This window comes from Cervus elaphus, chromosome 26 (assembly GCF_910594005.1).
Source record: "Cervus elaphus chromosome 26, mCerEla1.1, whole genome shotgun sequence".
Lineage (NCBI taxonomy): Eukaryota > Metazoa > Chordata > Mammalia > Artiodactyla > Cervidae > Cervus > Cervus elaphus.
The window spans coordinates 20,913,857-20,939,657 of record NC_057840.1 but is presented as its reverse complement, the minus strand read 5'-3'; the positions used below and the strand labels follow the sequence as shown (position 1 = coordinate 20,939,657).

Here is a 25,801-nt window from a genome sequence, read left to right as displayed (position 1 = left end):
TCCAGCTCTACTGAAGTAAGGCTTTAAAATGTATGCATTTAGGTTGCACAATATACTCTTTAAAAAGTTTACAACCTGATGTTTTAATATATGTGTGTGTGTTCAGTTTTGTCTGAGTCTGTGTGAAATGGTTACTACAGTGAAATTAATTAGCACATCCGTCACCTGACAAAGTTACCATTTTTGTTTTGTGGTAAGAATAGAAGATCTCCTGTCTTAGAAAATTTCAAGTATATATAGTAGCTTTATTAACCATACTCACTATGCTAAACAATAGAACACTGAGACTTCTTAATCTCATAACTGGAAGTTTGTATTGATGGAAGAAATTTTCACTTATTGAGGTATGAGGAAGTCATTCTGGCTTATACATAACTCAACTTGAACTTTGAGCTAACCAAAACAGCTTGTTTGTGGCTTATTTGTTTGAACCATTAAAGAAAAGAAAGCATTTAAAAATCAAAATGGAGTAACTGTGATTCAGGCATCCAAAACGTAAGCGGTCATGGTGGATGTGGTTTCAGACACATTCTTGTATCACTGAGAACTTGAATATTCTGAACTTATCACACTCAAGGACATTACTAGCTGTTCTCAAAACAATATTTGCTAGCAAATGCCAGCTGCAACCTTATGGTCTCAAGGTCTACCCTCCTAACTGTGCATCCATTTCAAACCCCAACAAATCTTTGCTTAATATGCACCTTTACTGCCTGGATACATGCTCAATTGTGACCCCATGCTCAACTCTCTGTGACCCCATGGACTGTAGCCTTCCAGGCTCCTCTGTCCATGGGATTCTCCAGGCAAGAATACTGGAGTGGGTTGCCATTTCCTACTCCAGGTGATCTTCCTGACCCAGAGATTGAACCTATGTCTCTTGCATCTCCTGCATTGGCAGGTATATTCTTCACCACTGCGCCTCCTAGGAAGCCCCAGTAAGCACCCTTACTTCTTGCCAGCTTCAATCCTAATATTTGGCAAATGGCTTACATAACTTCATGGGTTTTGTCTTTATAACCCACCCTGCATTTTGTAGACCAGCAGAATACAATTCAAGTACTTCTTGAATCTCTGCAATATAATTTTAGGAGGAAGCTTGGTATGGAAAATCCTTTCATATGCTTACTACACATAATGCAAAAATGCTCAGATTTTTAGTTTATGATTATTACTGAAATATGAAAATACTGATGTTCCCCAATCTTACCAAGTTCTATACTCTGTTAGCATTTCTGGTATTATTTTCTTATACTTAAAAATGTGACAACCTCTTTCAAAAATAAATTTTCTACTGTGTTACATAGAATTAGAACCTTCAGAGTCCAGAATTTAGTTAAAGACAAAATTGATGATATGTAAGATATCATAATGTTAACTATCTCATTAGGTTGCAATTCATAAAATTTTTTAAATTTTGACTGCAAATCAAAAGTATTAAACTCATACATGGTTGACTACCTAAAAGTTGGCAAAAGCAAATTCTTTGCATTTGCTTATTATTATATACAACTTACCTTTAGATGGCCTTTAAGATTTTTGGAGCAAAAAATCAGTAATTACTTTTTGATAGTGTCCACGTTAGCCTCACAAAAGTTGAAAACTTGCATTGATCTGTCAGTATGCAAGCTTTGGGCTTATGGAAACTGCGCTTTTTTTTACCAGCAGTTAGCTGTCTCATGGGAACTGATCTTTTGGGAAGTTGGTAAAAATATCTTTTGGCATTCAGATATGACAAAATGTTATAGCTCAAAGATATAATTGGAGCAAATATTTATTTTATCTAAAATGATCTTTTTTATAATATAAATGAGTTTGTCTCATTCTTTGATAACTTCCATATTTGTGAATATTTATAACCGATACACATTAGTAAACATATACTTGCAGCCGGCAAGGCAGGTGGTTTGAGATGGACAGGTTGGGACCTTTTAAGCCGTGCTGGAGAGCAAGCCATCACGAATGATTTGTCTGTTAAAAATTTACAGTTAAGGGGCTTCCCTGGTGGCTCAGTGGTGAGGAATCCACCTGCCAATGCAGGAGACATGAATTCAATCCCTGGTTTGGGAAGGTTCCACATGCTGCGGAACACCTAAGCCAGTGGGTCACAACTATTGAGTCTATGCTCTAGAGCCTGGGAACGGCAACTATGGCGCACATGTGCCAACACCTACCGAACCCTGTGGTCCTCGAGCCACGTTCTGCAACAAGAGAAGCATGCCAGTGAGAAGGCTGCGGCGCCACAGGGAAGAGCTGCCCCCGCTCGTCGCAACCAGAGAAAAGCCTGCATGGCAGTGAAGACCCAGGACAGCCAAAAATAAAAATAAAAAACAAATCTCTAAAAAAGTATGCAATCTATAAAAAAATATTTACAGTGGAATACTATTAAAATCTGTATTTCTTTCAATAAAAAGCCCAACATTTTTTTGGGTCAAGACGGAAATGACATTGCCTCTGGACAAGTGGTGGTGTCGGGGATTCTACTTAGAGATGCACTATCACGTCAGCTTTCACAGGAATCCTAGCAGTGGGCCGGGCATAGCATAGTGCTCGAGAAATATCTGATAATCACCTATTCTTATAGGTAGGTTCTAATTGCCTATTTGTGCAGAACTATGCACTTTACATCCTCTAACCCAGAGTAATATGCTTGGGCAACTGCCACTTAAGTTTGCGTAAGAGCTGACCCATTCTTTGGCTGAGTTAGCAGAGGGTTTCAAATGCCATACCCATCAGCATTTGACACATCTGGACTACACTTTACAGATGATTATTCTATTTCGACAAATGCATCGGCAGGTATCCATTCAGCAAATATTAAGCTCTGATGAGGCTAGGTGGCTGGATACTGTTCCAGATGCTGGACACTTAGCAGTAGAGAAACTAATTCCTTGCTTTCATGATATTTACATTTACATTCTGTTTATAAGGCTGTGTGGTACCATGAGGCTGGGAGAGAGTGATAAACAAACAAACATAAAATATGCCATTTGGTGATAGGCGCATTGAAAAACAAAACAAACCAGCGCCCTGGGTGAGTGATGAGGAGAATGCCCTCCTTACCATTCCTTGGGAATGTCCAAGTTTCAATTTTTTATCTTCGAAGAGTTAGAAAGTGTCATCCTTCGACATGGTAGTGGTTTAGCTGCTAAGTTGTGTCCAATTCTTGTGACCCCATGACTGTAACCCACCAGGCTCTTCTGTCCATGAGATTTCCCAGGCAAGACTACTGGAGGGGGTTGCCATTTCCTTCTCCAGGGGATCTTCCCTACTCAGGGATCGAACCCGCATCTCCTGTACTTCAGGCAGATTTTTTTTACCAACTGAGCCACCAGGGAAGCATATGCATGTAGGAGGAGTGAGATAACGCACTCCCATGATAAGAATGAACTGCTTCATAAGTGTATGTCAAAATTAATTCAAATTCCCAAAGTTTTTAATCCTGGCAAATCAAAGTTAAGCAACTTGAAAACTTCTGTCTTTGAATATAGACCTTCAGTTTTACAAAGTTAAGTACAAATAAAGTAGTCCCTACACTAATCTTTCTTTAATAACCTATGAAGATGATATGCTTATTTCTAGATTGCAAACATGTTCTTGAAAATATCTATTTACTTGAAGCAAACTGAAACAGAAGACACGCCAAAGCTGCTGGTCTGCATAAAGAACACTACTAGTATTAAATTAAATGAAAGCACTTAGAACATTTTAGCTGTTGGTACTAATAAATACTATTTACATTTCTAGAACCTCTAACAGTTTACTGAATGTTTTAATATTTATTGTGCCATTTGATCCTTAACAAACCTAATACAGTACATTATAACGTTATTATTACTGACCATTCCATACTTGACTACTGGAAAAATCATAGCTTTGACTAGAGAGACCTTTGTTGGTAAAGTGAAAGTGAAAGTGCAAGTCACTCTGTCGTGTCCGACTCTTTGCGACCCCATGGACTATATAGTCCATGGAATTTTGCAGGCCAAAATACTGGAGTGGGTAGCCTTTCCCTTCTCCAGGGGATCTTCCCAACCGAGGGATCAAACCCAGGTCTCCCGCATTGCAGGCAGATTCTTTACCAGCTGAGCCACAAGGGAAGCCCGTTGGTAAAGTAATGTCTCTGCATTTTAATATGCTGTCTAAGTTGGTCATAGCTTTTCTTCCAAGGAGCAAGCGTCTTTTAATTTCATGACTACAGTCACCATTTGCAGTGATTTTGGAGGCCTCCAAAATAAATTCTGTCACTGTTTCCATTGTTTCCCCACCTATTTGCCATGAAGTGATGGGATCGGGTGCCATGATCTTAATTTTCTGAATGTTGATTTTAAGCCAACTTTTTCACTCTCCTGTTTCACTTTCATCACATTAGGTTAAAATGATGTAATTTTACAAGTATTTGGTGAACAACTATATCAATACTGCCCAATAGAAGCTAGATATAGAATAATGTATAATACTGTCTATTAAAGTTAAAAAATACTCTCTAACCAACTAAACAAAAGAGACCATGATGCTCTATCATTTGGTTCTTCTGTCCTTTTTAGAGTGAGTGCTAACAGTCAAACTGTCTACAATAAAGCCTCAAATTCCTTTCTAATTTATCCTTTCACACTCCTTGTGGCCTGAAACACGTCCTTCCTTCTTCACTCCTCAACTTCCCTGTATCTGCGCTTTTAAATATGGTCATGTATCCACCTAGAAAGCTGCCTCTTTCTTGGTCTTTGCATAACCCAATCTATGTGTCATCATATGCCAATTGCATGTACTCTCTTCATCTTCTGAAATCCCAACACACTTTATTCCCTTTATATCACTTGTCACTCTCAAGCTAGCATTGCAGATTTTGTGGTTTGGGACTTGAATCTCTGCCTGGACTGGAAACCCTCTGTGCTTCACTGGCCCTTGCATTCCCAGTGCCTAGCATAGTACCTTGCATATAGCAGATGCTCAGTGAATATCTGCTGAATGAATATTAGATGATGCCTTTGAGGCACAATAAAATTTTGAAGAGTGTTTTTAATATTTTAAAAAATTGCCCTCACATCATGGTTTATCTTTTCAATTGCTTTTCTAAACACTGTTCATGTCATCAATAAATAATTTACAGTTTATTAGTATATTATTGTTCATCATCAATTTGCTTATTTTCAGTTGTTTATTATTTATTTGTTAATTTATTAATGCATATGCCATATCTAGAGCATTATAGCAGGAAATGTCTCCTCACAGAACACCACATTCTGCATCACCAGGACAACCTCTGGGCTGGAAGGAATAGATATTTTTATTGCTACTTGGCAGAAAAACTATAAATTGTAGTCTAAAAGATGAAGCAACTTCTGAGAGTACCCAGTTAATTTTTCAGAAGTAGGACCAGAAAGCAAGTCCCCTTGTGCTCATGTTGAATGTTAGCAAAATATTGATTTTATGGTATTCTGTTGCTTTGAAAACTGATGATCACTTGAAATGATTTAATAAAAAATTTCAACCAGTAATATGACAGTATGAACACCCCTTTCTAAGCCACGGCAGGTAAGAAAATACGTACTTATACGAAAATGATATGACACCTATTAGCATGAAAGGAATCACACATGAAACAAAAGCAGAGCCACTGAAAATTCAAATTGTAAGATTATAAGGGAAAGAAGAGGCACCACGCCTGACTGGGAACTCTCGTGAGAAACTTCTCCCTTCCAGCATTTAGCATTTCCCAGAAAGAAGCTAGCAAATGAACTAAGAAGTGAATCAACACTGATCATTTTATGTAGTTTCTTTTTGGTTCTTTGTACCTAATGCTTTCATTAATACTTTGAAAAATAAAATCCTCTGAGGAACTGGCCACACTTCGTGCATTAATTGTGCAATGAGAGACCATTTCTCTCCCACTTCCTTCTTCCTTTAACATCAGTTCATTACCCATAATTAAGGTACTTACTGTATAGTGTGTACATCTTACTATATAGTATATACTCTTTGATATAGTTGTATAAACTTTGAGGTCTATCTGAACTTGAGAGAAATCTTATGACTAAATTTTTTTTTAAAAGAAGGGAGATGGGAGTTTGAAACTTCAAACTCCTTAAGGGTGAAGGAAAGAGGAAAGCAACATTTATAACCATTTGGTGCTTAACATTGTCCACACTTGTCCCCTTGACAGAATCATTTTACTATACAGTAGAAGATAACACAACATATACCAACACAACTATATTCCAATAAAAATTAACTAAAAAAAATAAAATTGGCTATTATGTACTTGAACCTAAAAGCCAAGATTTTGAGAACAAAAAAGTTAAAGAGAGCCTATGTAAAACTGGAAAAGGATTAACTGATACAATCTTTTGGGGAAACCAAATCATTTGCAGTAATAATTTGCTATTGTTTGTAATAAAAGTGCAACTATCGGTAAAAAGGAGTACATAGTTAGTACTCTGTAGCCACCTCTGCAGTACATCTTTATTTACCTTCATATCCAACACAAACGATTCCTCTGAATGTAGAAACGTAGAACGTAGAAACCTAAGACCCATACATGACAATAAGGATTTGCTCTCATTTAAAATTGTTTTGAACTCAGAATGTCAGTAACTTCAAGTGAATATTACACTTATACCTCATTGAACTTAATGACCCAAAAGTGTGAGTTTGATGAGGTCGGCTTGTGAGGTAAACAACAGAAGGCATAAAAATGGTATTTTCTAAATGATCTGGGGACATACCAGTGGGACAGAAGAAGACTGCAAATGGTGTGCCTGACTAGTGGCATTCTTCCCTATACCATCTCAAACATGCTGAAACCAGAACACAGCTGGGGGCCAGGCAGGCGCTCCAAACCTGGTGTGTGAGTGGGCATAGCGGGGACCTTGGAGCAGGTGAGCCAAGAACTTGACAATTTAAAGCTATGAATGTCTCAGGTTGGCCTCCAGGAGGGATCTCAATACTGGGGTGGTAGGATGATCAGTGGTGAAGTGTTGGAACTGCAGGCTTTACTGATTTGATTTCCTTGTTTCAAAATTTTAATTTGTTCATAAAAAGGTTATAACATGATCTGCAAAAACAGAGACTGCATTCATGACTTAGAAACACTTACAAAACTTAATAGTCCCTTTAAATAGCAGACTCCTCTCCTTTATTGTTGAGGATAAAAAGTTTTCTCAAGAAATGCTTCAAGAAACCATAAGGGCTGGTCACAGATTCCTCTCAAAGGAAGCAACAAAAGAATTAAGACCTCAGACAGTGGTGAAGTGGAGTTTTATTGTTATTGTTGTGTTATACTGATGCCCTTTCTTGATAAAATACAAGATGTAGCTTCAGTTTTGGTAAGTTACATGTTCACACTGTAAGTTTCTCTTGTTTCTTTTAAAGGAATAAACTATTCAACTTCTTTTTTCATTATCTTGCATAGTATTGCTGTGAAATGGTAGCCCTTCAGCTTCAGGCGAACACACTATTGGAGGGTTGATCACCTGTATTGAAATCCATAATAATTTTATTTTGATATTCTCTTTCATCTAAGATTTCAAAGGATTTTTTAAATGTTTTAATTAAATTTTGCAGCTATCCTCTTAAAAAGATAAGCAGGAAGAAAGTCTAAGTCTTTTGAGAGGTAATCTTTTTGAGGGCATAATTTTAATTATCAGAGTAACTCAAGCTCACAAGACATAGTAATATCTTCAAGATTCAATAAATATTTACCATCTACTTTAAAGCTAAAATGTATAATTGTTCTTCCTATTCTATCTTTAATTATTCCATGTCCTTAAACTAATAAAAATTCCATTATCATAGTTCCTTTATATTATTTAGTTCTATATCCTTAAGAAAATAGAAATATAATAAACAAATGAAACCTAAAAGCTTAATAATACACTGCCATTGTCAAAAATATCTATGTTTTGAAAGAGAAGCCATGGCCTAATTTACTTAAATAAATGATCTAATTAAATAAGATGCTTAGGATGGACTTTACCTGTCACATATTTAAGTACACAACTAAAATTCTTATGACAGTGGTAGCAATATAAAGCTGATTTATACAAATATTCTTCTGATCTTGGGATTTTGTGGAATTTGGCATATTCCTTGGGGGAATGCATTTGGTGGCCAGGAATATCTTCTTGTTAGGGATATAAATCATACCATATTATCTAGAAGAGATGGAAAGGTGATTGGCTTTAATTGAAATTAAATCTATAGGCAGTAGTGGATAGTCTGTTTTGTCCTTTTCATAGCTATAAACTAATCAAACAACTCACAGGGGTGGCAGTACAAGGAAAAATTCAATCAAAATAAGTGATGAACTCATGCACGTAAAGTCATCGTGAGTTCAAACTGATTCAAGTTAGTAGATCATGTAGAAGCTATAATCAACATTTTAGTTATGATCTGCTTCAATTTTCTTTCAGCAAAATGAGCGTTATAACAGCAACAATTCATCCTGTTATTGTGAAAATTAAATGAGTTGGTTGACAAATAAATATGATATGGTGATAAGATGATTTCCTCAAAATCCAAAGTTGGGACATACAGCTGGACAAAAAAATTTTTTCTACTTCCCTCTCTCTCTCATTTGTACCCATTATTAGCATTTTGAAGCATTTTTGTGGTTAAGAAAAAGGACTACTGGATATTTGACATGGATTTATGGACGCTGTGCTACATTCATGGTTCATGTGCTTCCAGTAAAATGCTCACTTTCCAGTGGATATGTTACTCTATAGCCATGTTGTTGCTGTTTTGCTGTTAGTCATGTCTGACTCTTTTGTGACCCCATGGACTGTAGCCCACCAGACTCCTCTGTCCACGGAATTTCCCAGGCAGGAATACTGGAGTGAGTAGCCATTTTCTATCCCAGTGACATAGTTCAGTGGCTCAAATAAGATCTAAATACTAGACCTAAAATTTTACAGTTTAAAAACTTTTATATCATGATTTAGATTTCTCACTTTGAGATTAAGTGCATCACTTATATTCTCTGACCTAGTTTTCTAATCTATAAAATGAGGAAAATAATATCAACTTCATTTTTAACAGGATACAGTATATTAAAGAGTTTGTGAAAGGCATTGATGATATATCGTCCCACAAAAACAAATTATCACTCATTATGAGGCTGTGATTTTTATTACCAATGCAATATGACTAACTGTTGTGTTGACTTCATTTTAGTTCAAATGTATATTTCTCTCAGGCCTTGTAAGTAAGGACTTTGTGCTGTGGTGTAAATAGTTCGCTTATCTAGTATACCATCTCTAGTTTAGGATTTATAATGTGATTCTTCTTACGTTTTCATTCCAGTTGCCTGAATACAAAGCACCCGATATTATGCTGATGATCCAAGAAAAATTTTGAAAGGCTCAAAAGCATGGTTCCTGAATTATTGACAGTTATTACAATCAAACTCTTTATCATCAAGTGTTCCACATATAAATGTGTTATAGTTGTCTATAAACCTATAAAAGAGCCGATTACCCTCTGCAATATGAACAAGAGACAATCAGTAAGGCAACAGAACAGTAAGCCCACATGACATCAACATGCTTAACAGATTTAAAATGAGAAATCTTCTTACCTAGCATGCAAACACATTTGACATTCTGATCAGGGTTTTCAAACAAGATTTCGCCACACCTCTGAAATAGAAAGAAAGCCATCATTATTTTAAGATTTCCTTTTAGGATTCCCAAGGCAACATGTCCATGTCACCTGACATCACCATAACATTATTCTACTCTTCATGTTTTCTTTAGTTACCTGAATCTAGGCACTTGTCATGAGCAGAGACGTTCCTGGTAGTAAAATACCTAAGAGGGAAACTGGGAATAGACTGTTCCTGCATGCCTCATGCCCCTGCCCAGAGCTGACTCTGCGCTCCTCTGAGGGGTCACAGCCAGAGCACTCAGCATCCGGCAGTTTCTATTTCAATAGAAGATATGCAGTCTATTCAATCTAATAATCTGAGGTTAATCATTCACTCTCAAAATTGGTCCTTCTTCAGCACTGAAATCATTCTAAGCTACCTACTCTGCAATCAAGCAGATATTTTCAAGCACAAACCTCAGTGGTATACACTTAGCTCTCTGAACTTGCAGACTCTGAACTCTCTGTTCAAATAAAGAAATGATGAAAAAGTGGCATTCATAATGCTTTCCTAGAAGCATCAACTCATAGAAATATCAACTTTCTTATCTGCATCTCAGTTCCAACTTGCTTGTTAAAATTTTTGTGCAAGACGAACTCCAGAGATGCAATCAGTTAAGACTAGACCACATTTATGAATGTGATTGACTAATGGTTGGCACACAAACATGTAAATAAATCCTCCAAATCAATAAGAAAATAACAAATAATCCAAAGGAAAATGGAAAAAGGATAAAAGAGCCTGTTAGCCTGTGTAGTAGAGGACATAGGCAATTCATGAAAGAGGAAATCTGAATGGTCATTAAACAGAGAGAATATATTCCACCAAACTAATAATTAGGAACCAGAAAATTAAAGATAAAAATAAAGAAGCCTATTTTGAACCCAAAGATATGGGAAGACTTAGAAATCTGGCAGAAACAAGTTTGTAAAAAAATGTAGAAAAATGGATATTCTCATATACTGTGAGTTTTAGTATAAAATGATGGAATCATTTTGGAGAAAAATTGGTAAAATCTTTACTAAATTTCTACTTATTAATGACTGGATTTCATTCTCACTAAGTTAAAATGTACATAGACTATGATACAGCAAGTCATCTTCTAGACTGATAATCAGTGAAACTTTAATATTCAGCTACAAAACAGATAAATGTTATTCATATATTGGAATGCTACATGGCAGTTAAAATTAAAATGAATTAGGGTTACATTACAAAACACATTAATATAGAATATATACCTATAAATACATAATATACATATTGTATAATATATTCAAATTATATAATATATAACATTCAAATCATATAAAATATATCTAAGTTTTAAATCATATAAAATATACATAATGTTTAAACCATGTAAAAGTATGTAAGGTAAAACACTATCTCCATATTTTATGAAGTTGAAAATATCTAAAAATAACACATTGTTTATGAATATATTAATTTACAGAAGAAGCATAAAAACAGACAAAGAAAAAAAATCAAATTTAGGGTAGGGGATAAATACACAGAGTTATGAAATATTGGAGGGTATACAGGGGTTATCAACTTTTTCTATAATGATTTGTTCCTGAAATTATTCTGTTTCCTATGCTTGAAATATTTCAAAATAAGTAAGAATTTCCCCCATTTGCAACACTCTGATTATAAAAATGGCCCTTCACACACTGCTTCTCTGCTGTCTCCCATGGGCTTATGGAGGTCACTTAGTACCAGACTATATTTGTTTTCACCATCTATTTCCTTGCCCTTAGGAAGACTGAGAACATCTACTTCAGTCCATTTTCCTCTTTCTTTCACTGTTCACAACTTGGTTAATTCTACCCCGTCAATCTTTATTGCACCTACACTTAAAACATCATTAAGACAAAGTAATTTCTGAAGAAAACAACCCGCAGGTCTGAGAATTTACATTCTTTACACCTAATGATGAACCCTCCTGGTACACAAAGGCACAGGTTGAGAGGAAAAGCATGACCCAATTACATTCACATCAACCCATGTTCTGAGATGACCTACGTCGTGCACAGAGATGGGCAGTTGGCTCAAGACCATGAAAAGGAAGCAAGCTGCTGGCTAGTCTGGGTGGGCTGCGGAAAGAGGAAGACCATGTGCTCGTGAAGGCTCTAAGAGGGCACTGAATACTGACCAGAAAGTACATGGTTTTCTCCTGGCTTTACTCTGCTGAACTAAATGTCATGTGATGTTTATCATGCTATTTAATCTCTTCAGGCTTCACTTCTCTGTAAATAACATGGGGATGCTAACATATGCCACAAAGTCTGATCAGAGAGCAAATGTGAGGGTTAATGATCCGTGGAGTCTGACCCGACTGTCTGTAGCTGTCTGGTTTGTGTTTTGGCAGAGGCTATCCCCTTTCAAACTGCTAGGATCCATTTCCTGCATTACTTGCTTTTTAAAGTGGTAATTTTTTATGCCCTGAAAGAGTTAATGATTATTTTTAATTGAAAGATCAGAGGTTTCTAAACTGTTTTCAGCTCCTTGGTGAAACAAAGTGCCAGGAAGTTCTAGCAATCTGTATTCTGGGTCCTACAGGGAAGTAACCCTGGAGTGATCCCTTACACTTTGTTAAGAATGATGCCCACACATGTGCTAGGATGGAAGCGTTTTCCTTCCTTAACTGCAGGGGCTTGCAGAGGATGGTGGGTACCCAAGTCCAACGGCAGCCAGAGGTCTACTCCTCAAGTTGCAGGTTGGTGTGGGCGTGGGTGGAGGTCTTGCTTCCTTTCCTGGACATGAACAAATCCAAGAGAAGTTTCTGAAACGCCCATGAAACCTGCATTCCTTAAAAGCCATGGCCTGCCTGGGTTCAGTGACCAAGCTAATGACCAGGCAGCAAGAATGCGCATGGCAGCCTGTCCGATGACCACAAGGCCGTCTTTATCTCCCTGGCTACCTGGGAGATGGCTGAGGCACCTCTAACCAGTGCTTTAATTGCCCTGCTTTGTAAAGTTACCTGATGATGGCACCGATTTTAAAGCATTGCACTGAAGGGAATCTGACTGTTCTCAGTTCTCAGGATTTGAAAGAAACCAGATTTTTTCCAGCACTTTTTCTTATTGATGCCACTGTTTGCAGGGCCTTTGCTGCCAGGTTCCTGCCTGCTGGGCAACCCAGGGTGAGACCTAGTTTAGGAGATTAATTGGGCTGAGCCACAGGGTCCAAGTCCCAGAAAACCACAGGATCTGCTATGGGGGAAGGTCCCATGCCTTCTCGGAGTCTCTGGGCTGCAGCCCTCCCCTCTTACTGCTCCACCTGGTCATGCATTTGGGGACTCCCCAACCCAGCCCCTTGCTGCTGAATGACCCAGACTTTGATCCAGTTCTGATCCCCAAGCTTCTACCTTATTCTCAGAATCTCATCTCTCCAAAAGATCTCCATCTTTGCTTTGTCTCCTGTGCCTAAAATAATGAGACCAGCTTGCCTTGCTTGTGTCCATGACTCCCAGCAAGCACTGCTAAGTAACAGGGCATAGTTACTAAGTCCCCATCCAAGGGGCTGGAGCCTTGCTAGCAATACAGACAGTCTCTTGTCACATGCTCCCCTCCACAGCACAAAGCTGTGCTACACATGAACTCAGGTGTGTAACGCCTATTGTCTTTATAGACTGCAAAGAATCAAACCAGTTTCATTGTCAGGGTTTTTAACATGCCTCATTATTATAATCCTGATGCCTTATACATACCAGACCCTTAACAAATATTTGTAAACTAGCTAAAATTTCTTTAGCCCATACTGTGGGCTAAGCATTGTTCTAAGTGTGATCTATACATCTACCCTCTTGTACTCTGATTATACTCTTTTAAGAGTGTAGAAGATTGAGGCACAGAGAGCTCACTACAGAATATTCCCCCCTCCATTGAGTGAGAGAATGAAAGCTGATGGCTTCCCAAATGCTTGACCAGATTCCCAAATATAGGCTACCGCAGGCTTCCTTATTGTCTTGGCCAAGTATGCCAGGTCTGTTTATATGTCCTTCTCTCATTCATTAGAGAGTGATGTTTGCAACAGTTGCCACCTATTAGAACACAGGCCTTGGATTAGACAGACCCAAGTTCAAATCCTGTTGTTGCAAGCACGTACTTACTATACCATAATGGATTATTTTGTTCTAAACTTGCTAAAGAGAGCTAAACTTGCTCTCTCATCTGTAAAATGGGGTGGTATTATCTACATCATAATATCATTACAAGTTTAGCTTTTAATTTATTACGAACCAGAACATACCAATTTAAATTACCATATATGAGATTATAACATGAAAATAGGACTTAATAAATTGAACTCACCCATTAAATTCTAGTTGAATGCCCATGTTATTTTTTAAGATTAAAACCAAAGAAAAACTTCTAATTTTAAAAGTCAGAATATTTTACAAGTTAGTTGCTAATTTTATTTACTAAGAATCTTCCACATTAAATCTAAAATTTACCTTTTACTTAGGAAGAGCAAGATGGATGTTATAAAGTATGGCATCTATTCTATTACATTAAAAATTTATATTAAAAATATTTAATTTTCATTAGCTTAATTATGTGTTCTAGTAAAATGTACAATAAAGTATATTTCTCTTAAGTGGACTGTGTTTTTTCATTACTTTCATCATAAAGTTAGTTGTGAAAAAAATGAATATTAAGTACAATTAAAAAAATCACATTTAAGTACTCAGCAAACCTGTTTTCTTAAGGGGATGTTATATCTGAAGTGAAAATAACATTCAAATATTTATAATAGTAACATGTTGTTCAGTTGCTAAGTCATGTCCAACTCTTTGCGATTCCATGGACTGTAGCCCATCAAGCTCCTCTGTCCACGGGATTTTCCAGACAAGAATACTGGAGTGAGTTGCCATTTCCTCCTCCAGAATAGTAGCATGTTATACTCAGAGGAAGTAAGAAAATTAAAGACAGTAAAAAGTTTACACATTGTTCAGTTGGCAGCACTTCTAACTTTCTTAAACCAGTAAATATTTTTTTTTGCTTCACATAAAATTTCATCCTGTTTTTTTCTGAATATTTGTTAGCACTTGACCACACAGGCATAACTCATTTTACTGGGCACTGCTTCATTGTGCTTTTCACAAACTGAAGATCTGTGTTAACCCTGTGCCAAGCAAATCTACCGATGCCACTTCCCAACAGTATTTGCTCACTTTGTGTCTCTGAGTCACATGATGGTAATTCTGAAAATATTTCCTACCCTCCACCAGCAAAAAGATTACAACTCACTGAGGGCTTAAATGATGGCTAGCATTTTTTACAATAAAGCGTTTAAAAATTAAGCTGTGTACATTGCTTCTAAAGACATAATGTTACTGCACACAGTAAGTGATATTATAGTGCAAACATAACTTTCATTTGCATTGGGAAACCAAAAAATTCATTTGACTTGCTTTATGGCAACATTCAGTTTATTGCGGTAGTCTGGAACCGAACCTACAATATCTCTGAGGTCTGCCTGTGTTTAGTCTCTCAGCAGGCTTGCAGCAACTAGTGTTTTCAGGTCAGGTATATTGATATTTTTGGATAGGTGGAAACATTAGCAAACAAATAAAACCCAAGACAGAAATTTTTTTGCTTATTGGTTTTCCCCTGTATTAGCTGAGGCAGTAACTGTTTTCCACAAGCAGGTAATGGTAAACGTTATCAGCAAATAATTAATAGTTGTGATTATTTGATTATTTCCTTCCACCATTATACCTTTTCTTAAGCAGAAAAGAAATTAGTAAAGGGAATTAGGTGCATATAAAATCATTGGAGGAGCAGGCTACAGGCTGGTCCTCCGGGAATGACTCAGAGAAAAATGTGAAATTGACTCAGGAGGGGAACTAATGGTGGGCCACAACTGGGAAAGTGGAGAAACAGAGGGCATCATGGGAATTTCTGGTCCAAGGTCACATCACCTTGGCAGCAATCCAGGGATTAGACAGCTGTGGGCACAATTGCCTCTTGACACCGATGGAGCTAGTGACTGAATGTTGGATGCTACCGCAGATGCAGAAAACCCAACATTTCCACGACTGTACTTGATAGATCACTCAACAAAGCAAAGCGAAAAGAACCTCTGACATATGACTAGATCTATTTTAAGAAAAAATAAAAAGAGAGCTGAATTTCTTGATCTGAAGGAGAGCTAACCATGGTCCCTGGTGGAAAGGGAAGTCCATCTCACTTGTTTCCAGAACCAACAGACACAACCCAGAGGAGGCACACCCTTAGCACATGCTGCCTTCATTCCACCCTCACCCCATCTTTAAGCACTTGGATTCTGCAAGTTGGCCATTCAATACAAGAATTTCTCTAGTAAGGCTTTTAGTAAATAAGGCAAATGCCTGTATGCTGATGCATTTGTTCTCTTTGATCATCCCTTGCGCATCTTGCACGATGACTAATGCATCATGGCATTCCCGATGTGAATCAAATAAATGAAGAAATAATTTTTTACTGCAATTCTGCAGGATATACTTGAGATTTGGGATTATCTGGGGGTAGCATGAGGGGGGATCTTTTTCTGGATACTTACGTATACTCACCAGTAAGTGCTGCGATTAGACGCAGCCATCTGACGTGGAGCGGAAAAGGGGGTGATGAAGGGGCAACTTGACACTGAAAAGACATCTTGAAACATCTGGATCATTTCCCATCTCACATTTTCCCCTAACAAAGAACTGAATGATACTAATTAAAGCCAGACTCCTGGAAAATCAGCCTTAGAGAACATGGCTTACGTCTGTAGATCATAAAACAGATTCTGTTAAGGGACTGCACTCCCTAAAGCCTAACATGGCCTGGAAGCTTGAGACTCCCTTATACTGTCTATCAAATGAGTGAATGAATGAATGAATACTCAAAAAGACACCATTATCAAGTGCCTGCTCTATGCAAGAACTGTATTGAAGGTGGCCGAAAAAATCAAATGCGATTTAGGCTAGATCTTATCCTCAGGAATTTTAAAGCCTGGTCTGAAGTTAGAGCATAAAATGCTATGGGCATCCTCCAAGGTGGACACCCAACACTGTTTGGGGATACCAGAAGGCTTCCAAAATGAGATGACGACAGGAAAGAGTTGGCTGGCAAAAGAGAGGGCCTCTCCTGGTAGCGACAGCTACCTGTGCAAAGTCCAGAAATCCTGTTAGGATTCTTTGGCAGCTGCCCAGGATGGGAGAAATGTTGTGGTGGGTCAGGGTAGAGGGTTTAATCAAAGTGGCAGAGTTTATACACACACACACACACACACACACACACACACACACACACACATTTCAAGAATTTCCTGGAGGTCCAGTGGTTAAGACTGAGTTTCTACTGCAGGAGGCATGGGTTTGATCCCTGGTTGGGGAACTAAAGTCCTGAATCTTGCATGCCACATTGCATGGCCATTTTTTTTTTTTTTTTTCTGGGCTGGGATAGCAAGGCTAGGTTTGCTTTTGAAGAGCAAGGTGCTCTGTGAATTCTTTAAGCAGTGTGACAAATAATTACAATACAGTGGTACCAAATCTCTCTCACCAACAGTATTGGCTGCGATCTTTCTGTCCATTTCTACCTCAGACAAGGAACCAAGCCCGAGGTGTTTCTTATTCCTTTTTCTTGGATCATCACACAAGATGGTGATGGCCAAAGGAACAACCCCTAACCACCCAGCTGAAACCTCCTGTGAGGCCGACTTCTGCTACTGCTGGAACCATTAGCACCTAGAATTGAGCCCATTATCATTTCCCTGGCTCCCAGAGGTGCCTTTTCAGAGGCTCCGACCTCACAGTGGCCGAGTCTCTCCTACTTTGTGGGTGGCATCGCCAGGCCTTCGGCTCTCAACACTGTGCCGCCCTTTGTGCCAGAGGATGGCAGATTTGGACCTGGGGCTGATTTCGGCTCAAGCTCATGTTTTCCTTTCTAAGTTTTTCCAGTGAAAGAGCAGATTTCCATCTCATTGCAGGCTGTTAAAACGTCAGACTAATAAGTTTTCAACAATCTGTCAGTGCAGATCTCCAGCAACAACCTGGCTCTGTCTTGGAATCGGGGCCTCATCGTCCAACCCAACCTCAGCCAGTCAAAATAAGAGACACACCAGCAGCAGAAAAGAAAAAGAAAGATAATCACCTTGAGCTGAGCAGAAATTCTTCACAAATCCATTGTTGCCCACAGCCAACAGCAAATCTGTGGGCTGCCTAACCCGAGGTGACCCGTCGGGAAGGGCCATCCCTCATAAACCTCTCATTAGCTATGGTTAGCAGTGACTTGCGAGATATTAATGCTATTGCTATTGGAAAATGAGCCTACCAGCTTTTAACAGCTTTGTTTTCTTCTTCAGTCAAATGCTCGCTCAATGCGTATGCTTTCTATTAGAGAAGTGCCAGGAGCAGCGATCTCCAGAGAGTCTCTCAGCATTTTATTACACACCCCTATTTTTAAATGTTTAAAAACTACTTATTATGAACCCAAACTTGGAAAACCTGGTTTCAGCCCAAGGGTAATTTTTTTTAAGTTATTAAACAAACATCCAGAATGAACTGTGTTTCCTGTTGTTTTGGCCCTGGACAGTAGAGGGCACTAGAAATGCTCTACTTTCTAATGGTCCAATTGGACCCCCTCAGGGAGATTCTGGGGTTAGATAACTCACAGGTTCAGAGTTACTGTGTTAGGTTATCTTATGCCCTTCACTTCCTGCAGACTTTCTCCACGCCCTACTTTTAGTTTTGAATTCCTCTGCACACATCAAAACGCACATTGGAAACCACGTTTTTCATCATGTAAAACCATGACAATAGCCTCAGGGCAAGCCCAATTTTAGCAGAACCTATACTTGTGAGGGCTGACGGCATGTGGACTATAACTGAGGTACCTCTCTAAATGTACCCAGTTATAGCAACTGAGTGGGGATCTTGGTCCAAGGCACTTGGGGAATAATTCTGGTATGAACTCAGAGAATTCTCCATTAGATTCAAATAACACTGCCATAAATCTTGACAACCAGAGCAAAAAATATGTCAGAATTTTATCTTCTATCCTTTCCAAGCTCCAAGTGTTGATAATAAGCTGCAGCTAGTTTTCAGTAAAAAAGAGAGACACTTCTGTGAAAGCAAACAGCTAACGCCATAACCATTTCCCTACACACAGGGACTTCTGAAAGGGGAAGTCCACAGACACTTTGTGTTAGAGAAAAGGGACAGTAGTACAGAAAGAGGATAGATCGGTACATATAGAGGAAGGAACCTAGAATATCTGGATTGAAATCCCAACCCTAGCCCTCACTAGCTGTGTGATTTGGGGCATATCTTACCTTTTTGAAGCTCCTTGTAGAACAGAGAGAGCAACAATGCTCAGCCTTCTACTGAAATAATGTCATATGTGTGAAAGCGTCTGTGGACCCTGAAGCCCATAAGGGGGCCTGGTGTGAATGCTGTTTTGTGGAAGAAAAGAGCTGGAAGTGAGAGAGGGGACTTGGTGGTGGTGTGGACAAGATAGAGAACACAGTTCTACTGTGTAAGGCCTGGGACTTTACGAGGGGAAATTTTTTCTCCTTTCCTAATGGAGAGCACTGGTCCCTCCAAGGGTAACTCGCAAAACCAGACATCAAGAGAACAAGGTCCACAGGGCAGAAAAGAGGCAGGAAGCTTGGGTTGGGTAGGAATAGCAGCCTTTGAGAAAGGATTTGAGAAAAACAGAGGAAGCAAAGTCTAGTGTGAGGTGCAGAGCTGAAAAAAAATGCAGGCAAGGGAAGAGGGCTGTGTGAGGATTTGCAGTTTGGACAGGGCAGCTCTGGTACCAGAAACAAATATCGTTAATCTGGGAGGGATCGGGGAGAGCACTGTGGCCAACCAAGTCACTTTATTGATTTAGCAGATAGACAAGTCCCTGTTGGGTCAGGTGACTTTCCATTCTAAGGTCTTATGATGAGCAGAGTATGGGCTGTGGAGTTTACATCAAGACTTCAGAATTTACGAGATGTATCACCTTGGGCAAGTGACTCAGTAATTCTTTGCCTCAATTTCCTCATACATAAGATGGAGATAACACTACTGCCTACATTGTGGGTTCATCATGGGATCAAGTGAGGATTAATATAAAGCACCTAAAATAGTGTCTGGTAGAATTAAGTATCCAATGAATGATTATTTTTAATGGTATACAATTATTCAGAAGCAGAGAAGCCAAGAAAATCATGTCTTTTTCGACTGTCATTCAGGGTTACTCCAAGTTACCTCCTCATTTTTAACATTGAGCTATTGCCCTGGGAGCCTCAAGTCCTCCGAAGCACGCATAAGAAGACAGAAGCCGGTAGTACCTGTTAGATGGGAGTGCCCCCAAATATTTACTTAATGAATGGGCAATCTGAAGGCAAAGAGCAGATTGAAAACTGGACCAATCCTTCCTAGACAACTATCTCCAGTTTCTGCGAGGGAGGAGCTTGAGGGTCTAATGTCAAGTCTCATTTTCTAAAACTGAATATCTCATTCAGAAAGCCTTCATTGGCAGCTTTCCCATTCAGTGAAGATATTCACGTATCTGTCATCAGCTGCTTATGCTGTGTGTGTGTGTGTTCAGTTGTTTCAGTCTTGTCCGAGTCTTTGCGACTGTATGGACTGTAGCCCACCAGGCTCCTCTGTCCATGGGGTTCTCCAGGCAAGAATATTGGAGTGGGTTGCCATGCCCTCCTCCACCGGATCTTCCTGACCCAGGGATCGAACCTGCGTCTCTTATGTCTCCTGCATTGGTAGGCAGGCAGGTTCTTTACCATTAGCACCACCTGGGAAATTCAGTAGAACCTCTCTCTATTTTGATTACATTATTTTCAAATAATTCTTATGTCTGAAGTCCTAATTAAAGAGGATTAAGCAGACTTTCTGTGTCTGTGTAGTAAAGATGCTGACTGTAGGAGGTCCTTGTAGATCATTTGGTTACTGGACTGATGCCCAAGGACCATCTAGCTCTGCCTGATGCTCTCTTATCCCTGGCATCAAGGAAGAAGGAAGAATCCAAAGAGGTTTGAGAACATGGAGACTTCTCATGGTGATCAGGTATATTAACCACATCCTGATGGGTGAGGAAGAGTTTCTGAATAGGGTATCCTAATTGGATAGGGGAGAGAGAAACTGTTTATTAAGTCCTCAGTGGATAAAGGGAGGCATTGAACGTCATGAGATAAGCTGGAAGGGTGTCTGTTTTAGGTGCCATAAACCATAGGTGCAAAAGCTTACGGGCGATTGAGAACTTGAAGGAAGCTAAGAATGGCTAGAAGGAGATGAGGTTCAGAGAATCAGGAGACTTGTGGAGTGAAGAGACAGGAGGCTGAGGAAGTTGGCAGGGAGCAGACCTCGCGCGGCCCTGTGGGACTCCATTTAGTGATTGGACAGCAGCCTGGATTCTGTAGACCCTGGATCTGAACAGAAGTCACTGCAGGTCACAAGCCATCTGTTGAAAGCAGCAGAGAAATCCCAACAGTGTTTAGAAAGCTTTTGTAACCGGAATACTGACAGCAGCCTCATTTGCTGATCGATGTTGCTCTTCACAACTCTTGGCAGGAGCCTTCGATGGGAAGAGGGATCTGCTACGTGAGTGAAGCATCATCTTATAATTGTGAGTTTATAATCATCTTCTAATTAATGACATTACCCTACTATCCCTAAGACTTCTGGCAACCAGCGACATGAGGAAATTCCACAGAACTGCTCACTCATTCTCACTATCCAGTATTACCTCACACGGGGTGTTCACCATCAGATTTCTTCTGATTTAGTATAAATCCATATAGCCTTGACGGAGGGCGGATCAGGGAATGAGACTGTGACTTGCTATGTTTCCTAGTCTGGCATGAATATAATATTAATATATTATGGAGACCAGGCCTTTCAAATCATGCATAGAGTAAGGCTTGGGAACGCACAGACAGGGGCGATTAGCACTCAAGATCCCAGATGCCAGGAGATATAGAAGAACTAAGCTCCTGGAACAAAAGTCCTTCCCTAATGCTTGAAAAGGCATCTTCTCAGAAACAACTGGGAAAGCATGCTGTACTTGAAGAAAATTATTCCCTTATTCGCCCGTCACCTTCAGAGTGTAATTTGAACCAGAACAGGACTCCACGTTCCCGCACTTCAAGCCGACACAGCGCGCAGCAGTTCCCTGTTCTGTCCTCCTGCCCCTGGAAGGCTGATGCTGAGTGCTTGGAACAACCGCCTTTTTGTCTGACCCGTGTGCTGCCAACAATATGTACTCACAATGGCTCAGCTCCAGCCATCTGGTCAAAGCGTCCAAGCTTTAGACATTGTTTTTCTTGATTTACATTGCAATTTCCAAGCTACTTTATATGACCCTATAGACAGCACAAGCTTAATAGATAATATCAGCAGTATCTCCAAATGCTTGCACAGACGTCACGATTCAGAGATTCATGGGACCTCATCCAGCCCGTAACTGAATGAGTATTTACCCAGGACAAAGGAGTACTTATAATGTGCTCCCTGCAACTCAGGGCAGTAATGCTCCTGTACATAAACCAACAATTAAATGTAATCCTATACACTTATAGTTTTAAAAGAAATTCAAACCAGTCCTTGGAATTAAATAACCCCAGTGCTAGAGAAAATGACTTCCAGAACATCAAGCCTGACAGGCAAACACAGGGTCTCTGAGCCACAAAGGAACAAACACTTTTCCACAGGGATAAGGGCCTGTTGTATAACTACTTGTGAGGTCAAAGATCCAGATGTTTCCGTAGACAATCAAAAAACTATTACTGGTCAAATTGTATTGACTATCTCCATATGAACATCTCCGAGACATGGATCTGGCCTCAGAAAGGAGATCTCTGTAAATTCTACTGGCAATCAATGGCAACCCCAGGCTAGAGCTGGAAAAATCCGGTATCTTGGAGAAATAACTGACAGGTTTTATAAGCTGCAAGGGAATATGAAAATCCGTGAAAATAAGTGTTTATTTTGCTAACAGTTATATTCTGCCTTGGTATCATTTATTCAATCCCAAAACCTACTTTGAAAAAGGCAATATTTAAAGAGTTATCTCCTCTTGGGTCTCTCACAGGTCTGGTTCACTGTCCCCCAGCACCTAGATCAATGTCTGTCATATCCTAGGCTCTCTACAAATATTGCTTGAAAAAAGAATGAACAAATGAGTTGAGACAAAAATATACCCAATCCCTTCATTACTATATCTCAGTCAAGTTAGAAATTTGTGAGATGGTGTCAATTTAAATTGAAAGAGAAGAATAAAGGAAGTGAAGTTAAATTAAAAGAAGCTCAACTGCAAGTTTTGATGCCATTACCCCATTAAGAAGTTGGTAACTGGGGTTTTGCTGTGGATCTACTATGAATTCCTTTAAGTGGAGTCCAACCCAAAGGCAAATATTTCTCCAAGTACTATCTTTTTGAAAGATAATTTTCCCTTGGGAAAGCAAGAATCATAAACATTCTTTATTTTCAACCAGCAGATCTTTCCACTGACAAATACTACCAGAATTAAACAATGAAACAAAATTTGTCTTAAATATCCTTGTCAGAGTTCAGATCAGGAAAATAGAGGTAATATCTGTACTCTGTCATCTTAGTATATGCTTAAGGGTTAAACCAGCAAAGTGCTTCCAATATTTGAGAAGAAAACTTGTATGAAAGTCACTTGGGGATTATGTGGGGTAGGAAGGGCTGTATTGTTGATAGTTAATGATTCTCATTTTAATCACTTTATTGCCTCAAGATCTTCTGCAGCCTTTTTACAAGTTAGAGATGATCATTGATTTAACATTTAATTTTTAATGGTGTCAGTAAACTCAAGGAATCCTGAAGATCATGCTTTGTTTTCAACCCTGCAAATCTGCCTGTGAAATTGACATGCAGTATGACATATATTCATCAACTAACAATGCCCACTAAGTAACTAGTGCTTGGCAAACTAGCAGGCTCCTGCTTATATTGAATCTTTTTAACCTAATGACATAACACTGTTTTCTCTATGTGTTTTTTGCAAAGCAAGAAAGAACATGAAACAATAATAGCAAATAATAGAAATAAAGTAATGCTTATAGACCCATTGTATTCCTTCAGCAGCCTTGAATTACAAAAGGGAAAGACTAAAAATCTCTTCAAGAAAATTAGAGATATCAAGTGAACATTTCATGCCAAGATGAGCACAATAAAGGACAGAAATGGTATGGACCTAACAGAAGCAGAAGATATTAAGAAGAGATGGCAAGAAAACACAGAAGAACTATACGAAAAAGATTTTCATGACCCAGATAACCACAATGGTAAGATCACTCACCTAGAGCCAGACATCCTGGAATGCGAAGTCCAGTTGGCCTTAGGAAGCATCACTATGAACAAAGCTAGGGGAGGTGACAGAATTCCAGTTGAGCTATTTCAAATCCTAAAAGATGATGCTGTGAAAGTGCTGCACTCAATATGCCAGCAAATTTGGAAAACTCAACAGTGGCCACAGGACTGGAAAAGGTCAGTTTCCATTCCAATCCCAAAGAAAGACAATGCCAAAGAATGTTCAGACCACCTCACAATTGCACTCATCTCACATGCTAGCAAAGTAATGCTCAAAATTCTCCAAGTCAGGCTTCAACAGTACGTGAACCGTGAACTTCCAGATGTTCAAGCTGGTTTTAGAAAAGGCAGAGGAACCAAAGATCAAATTGCCAACATCCGTTGGATCATCAAAAAAGCAAGAGAGTTCCAGAAAAACATCTATTTCTGCTTTATTGACTATGCCAAAACTTTTGACTGTGTGGATCACAACAAGCTGTGGAAAATTCTGAAAGAGATGGGACTACCAGACGACCTGACCTGCCTCCTGAGAAATCTGTATGCAGGCCAAGAAGCAACAGTTAAACTGGACATGGAACAACAGGCTGGTTCCAAATTGGGAAAGGAGCATGTCAAGGCTGTATATTGTCACCCTGCTTATTTAACTTATATGCAGAGTACATCATGAGAAATGCTGGACTGCATGAAGCACAAGCTGGAATCAAGAAGTATGAATAACAGATTTGTGTTGTAGCATATATGAATAGCATATACAGCATATAATGAATAGCAGATATGTGGATGACACCACCCTTATGGCAGAAAGTGAAGAACTAAAGAGCCTCCTGATGAAAGTGAAAGAGGAGTATGAAAAAGTTGGTTTAAAACTCAACATTCAGAAAACTAAGATCATGGCATCTGGTTCCATCACTTCATGGCAAATAGATGGGGAAACAATGGAAACAGTGACAGACTTTTTCTCTGGGCTCCAAAGTCACTGCAGATGGTGACTGCAGCCATGAAATTAAAAGATGTTTGCTCCTTGGAAGAAAAGTTATGACCAATCTAAACAGCATATTAAAAAGCAGAGACATTACTTTGTCAACAAATGTCCACCTAGTAAAAGCTTTGGTTTTTCCAGTAGTCATGTATGGATATGAGAGTTGAACTATAAAGAAAGCTGAGTGCCGAAAAATTGATGCTTTTGAACTGTGGTGTTGGAAAAGACTCTTGAGAGTCCCTTGGACTGCAAAGAGATTGAACCGGTCCATCCTAGAGGAAATCAGTCCTGAGTATTCATTGGAAGGACTGATACTGAAGGTGAAACTCCAATACTTTGGCTACCTGATGCGAAGAACTGACTCATCTGAAAAGACCCTGATGCTGGGAAAGATTGAAGGTGGGAGGAGAAGGGGACAACAGAGGATGAGATGGTTGGATGGCATCACTGACTCAATGGACATGAGTTTGAGTAAGCTCCGGGAGTTGGTGATGGACATGGAAGCCTGGTGTACTGCAATCCATGGGGTTGCAAAGAGTCGGGCACGAGTGAGCAATTGAACTGAACTGATGCTAATTAAGGATAGGAGTTGTGCCTTAGCTTTGAATTCCGTCATCCAAGCAGAATGTTTGGCATAAAGTAAATGTCCAGTAAATGCTATTTAATGAGGAAAGAAAATAAAACAAACCAAGGTAAGTGAACATCAGTTAAACAAATTCTACTAAACTCAGTCATGTCAACCCAAGCATTTGTGGATATCACTGTTAGGTATGAAATATGTGTGTGTGTACGCACACCCACACACACATATACATATGTATATGCCTATATGGGCTTCTCAGGTGGCACTAGTGATAAAGAACCCACC

General features: G+C 39.1%; 1 protein-coding gene across 4 annotated transcripts in view; it reads right to left on the bottom strand.

The window, feature by feature from the left end:
* Positions 1 to 25,801, bottom strand: part of PDE7B (phosphodiesterase 7B) — a 344,516-nt gene that overhangs the window by 227,266 nt on the left and 91,449 nt on the right. For 2 of the 4 annotated variants that reach the window (XM_043888459.1, XM_043888462.1), the window contains exon 2: positions 9,578 to 9,638. In XM_043888459.1, coding sequence (XP_043744394.1) covers positions 9,578 to 9,638 — 61 coding nt within the window. Of the gene's footprint in view, positions 1 to 9,577; positions 9,660 to 16,205; positions 16,311 to 25,801 lie in introns of those variants that run through there. The other 2 variants (XM_043888461.1, XM_043888460.1) reach the window with 2 other exon arrangements.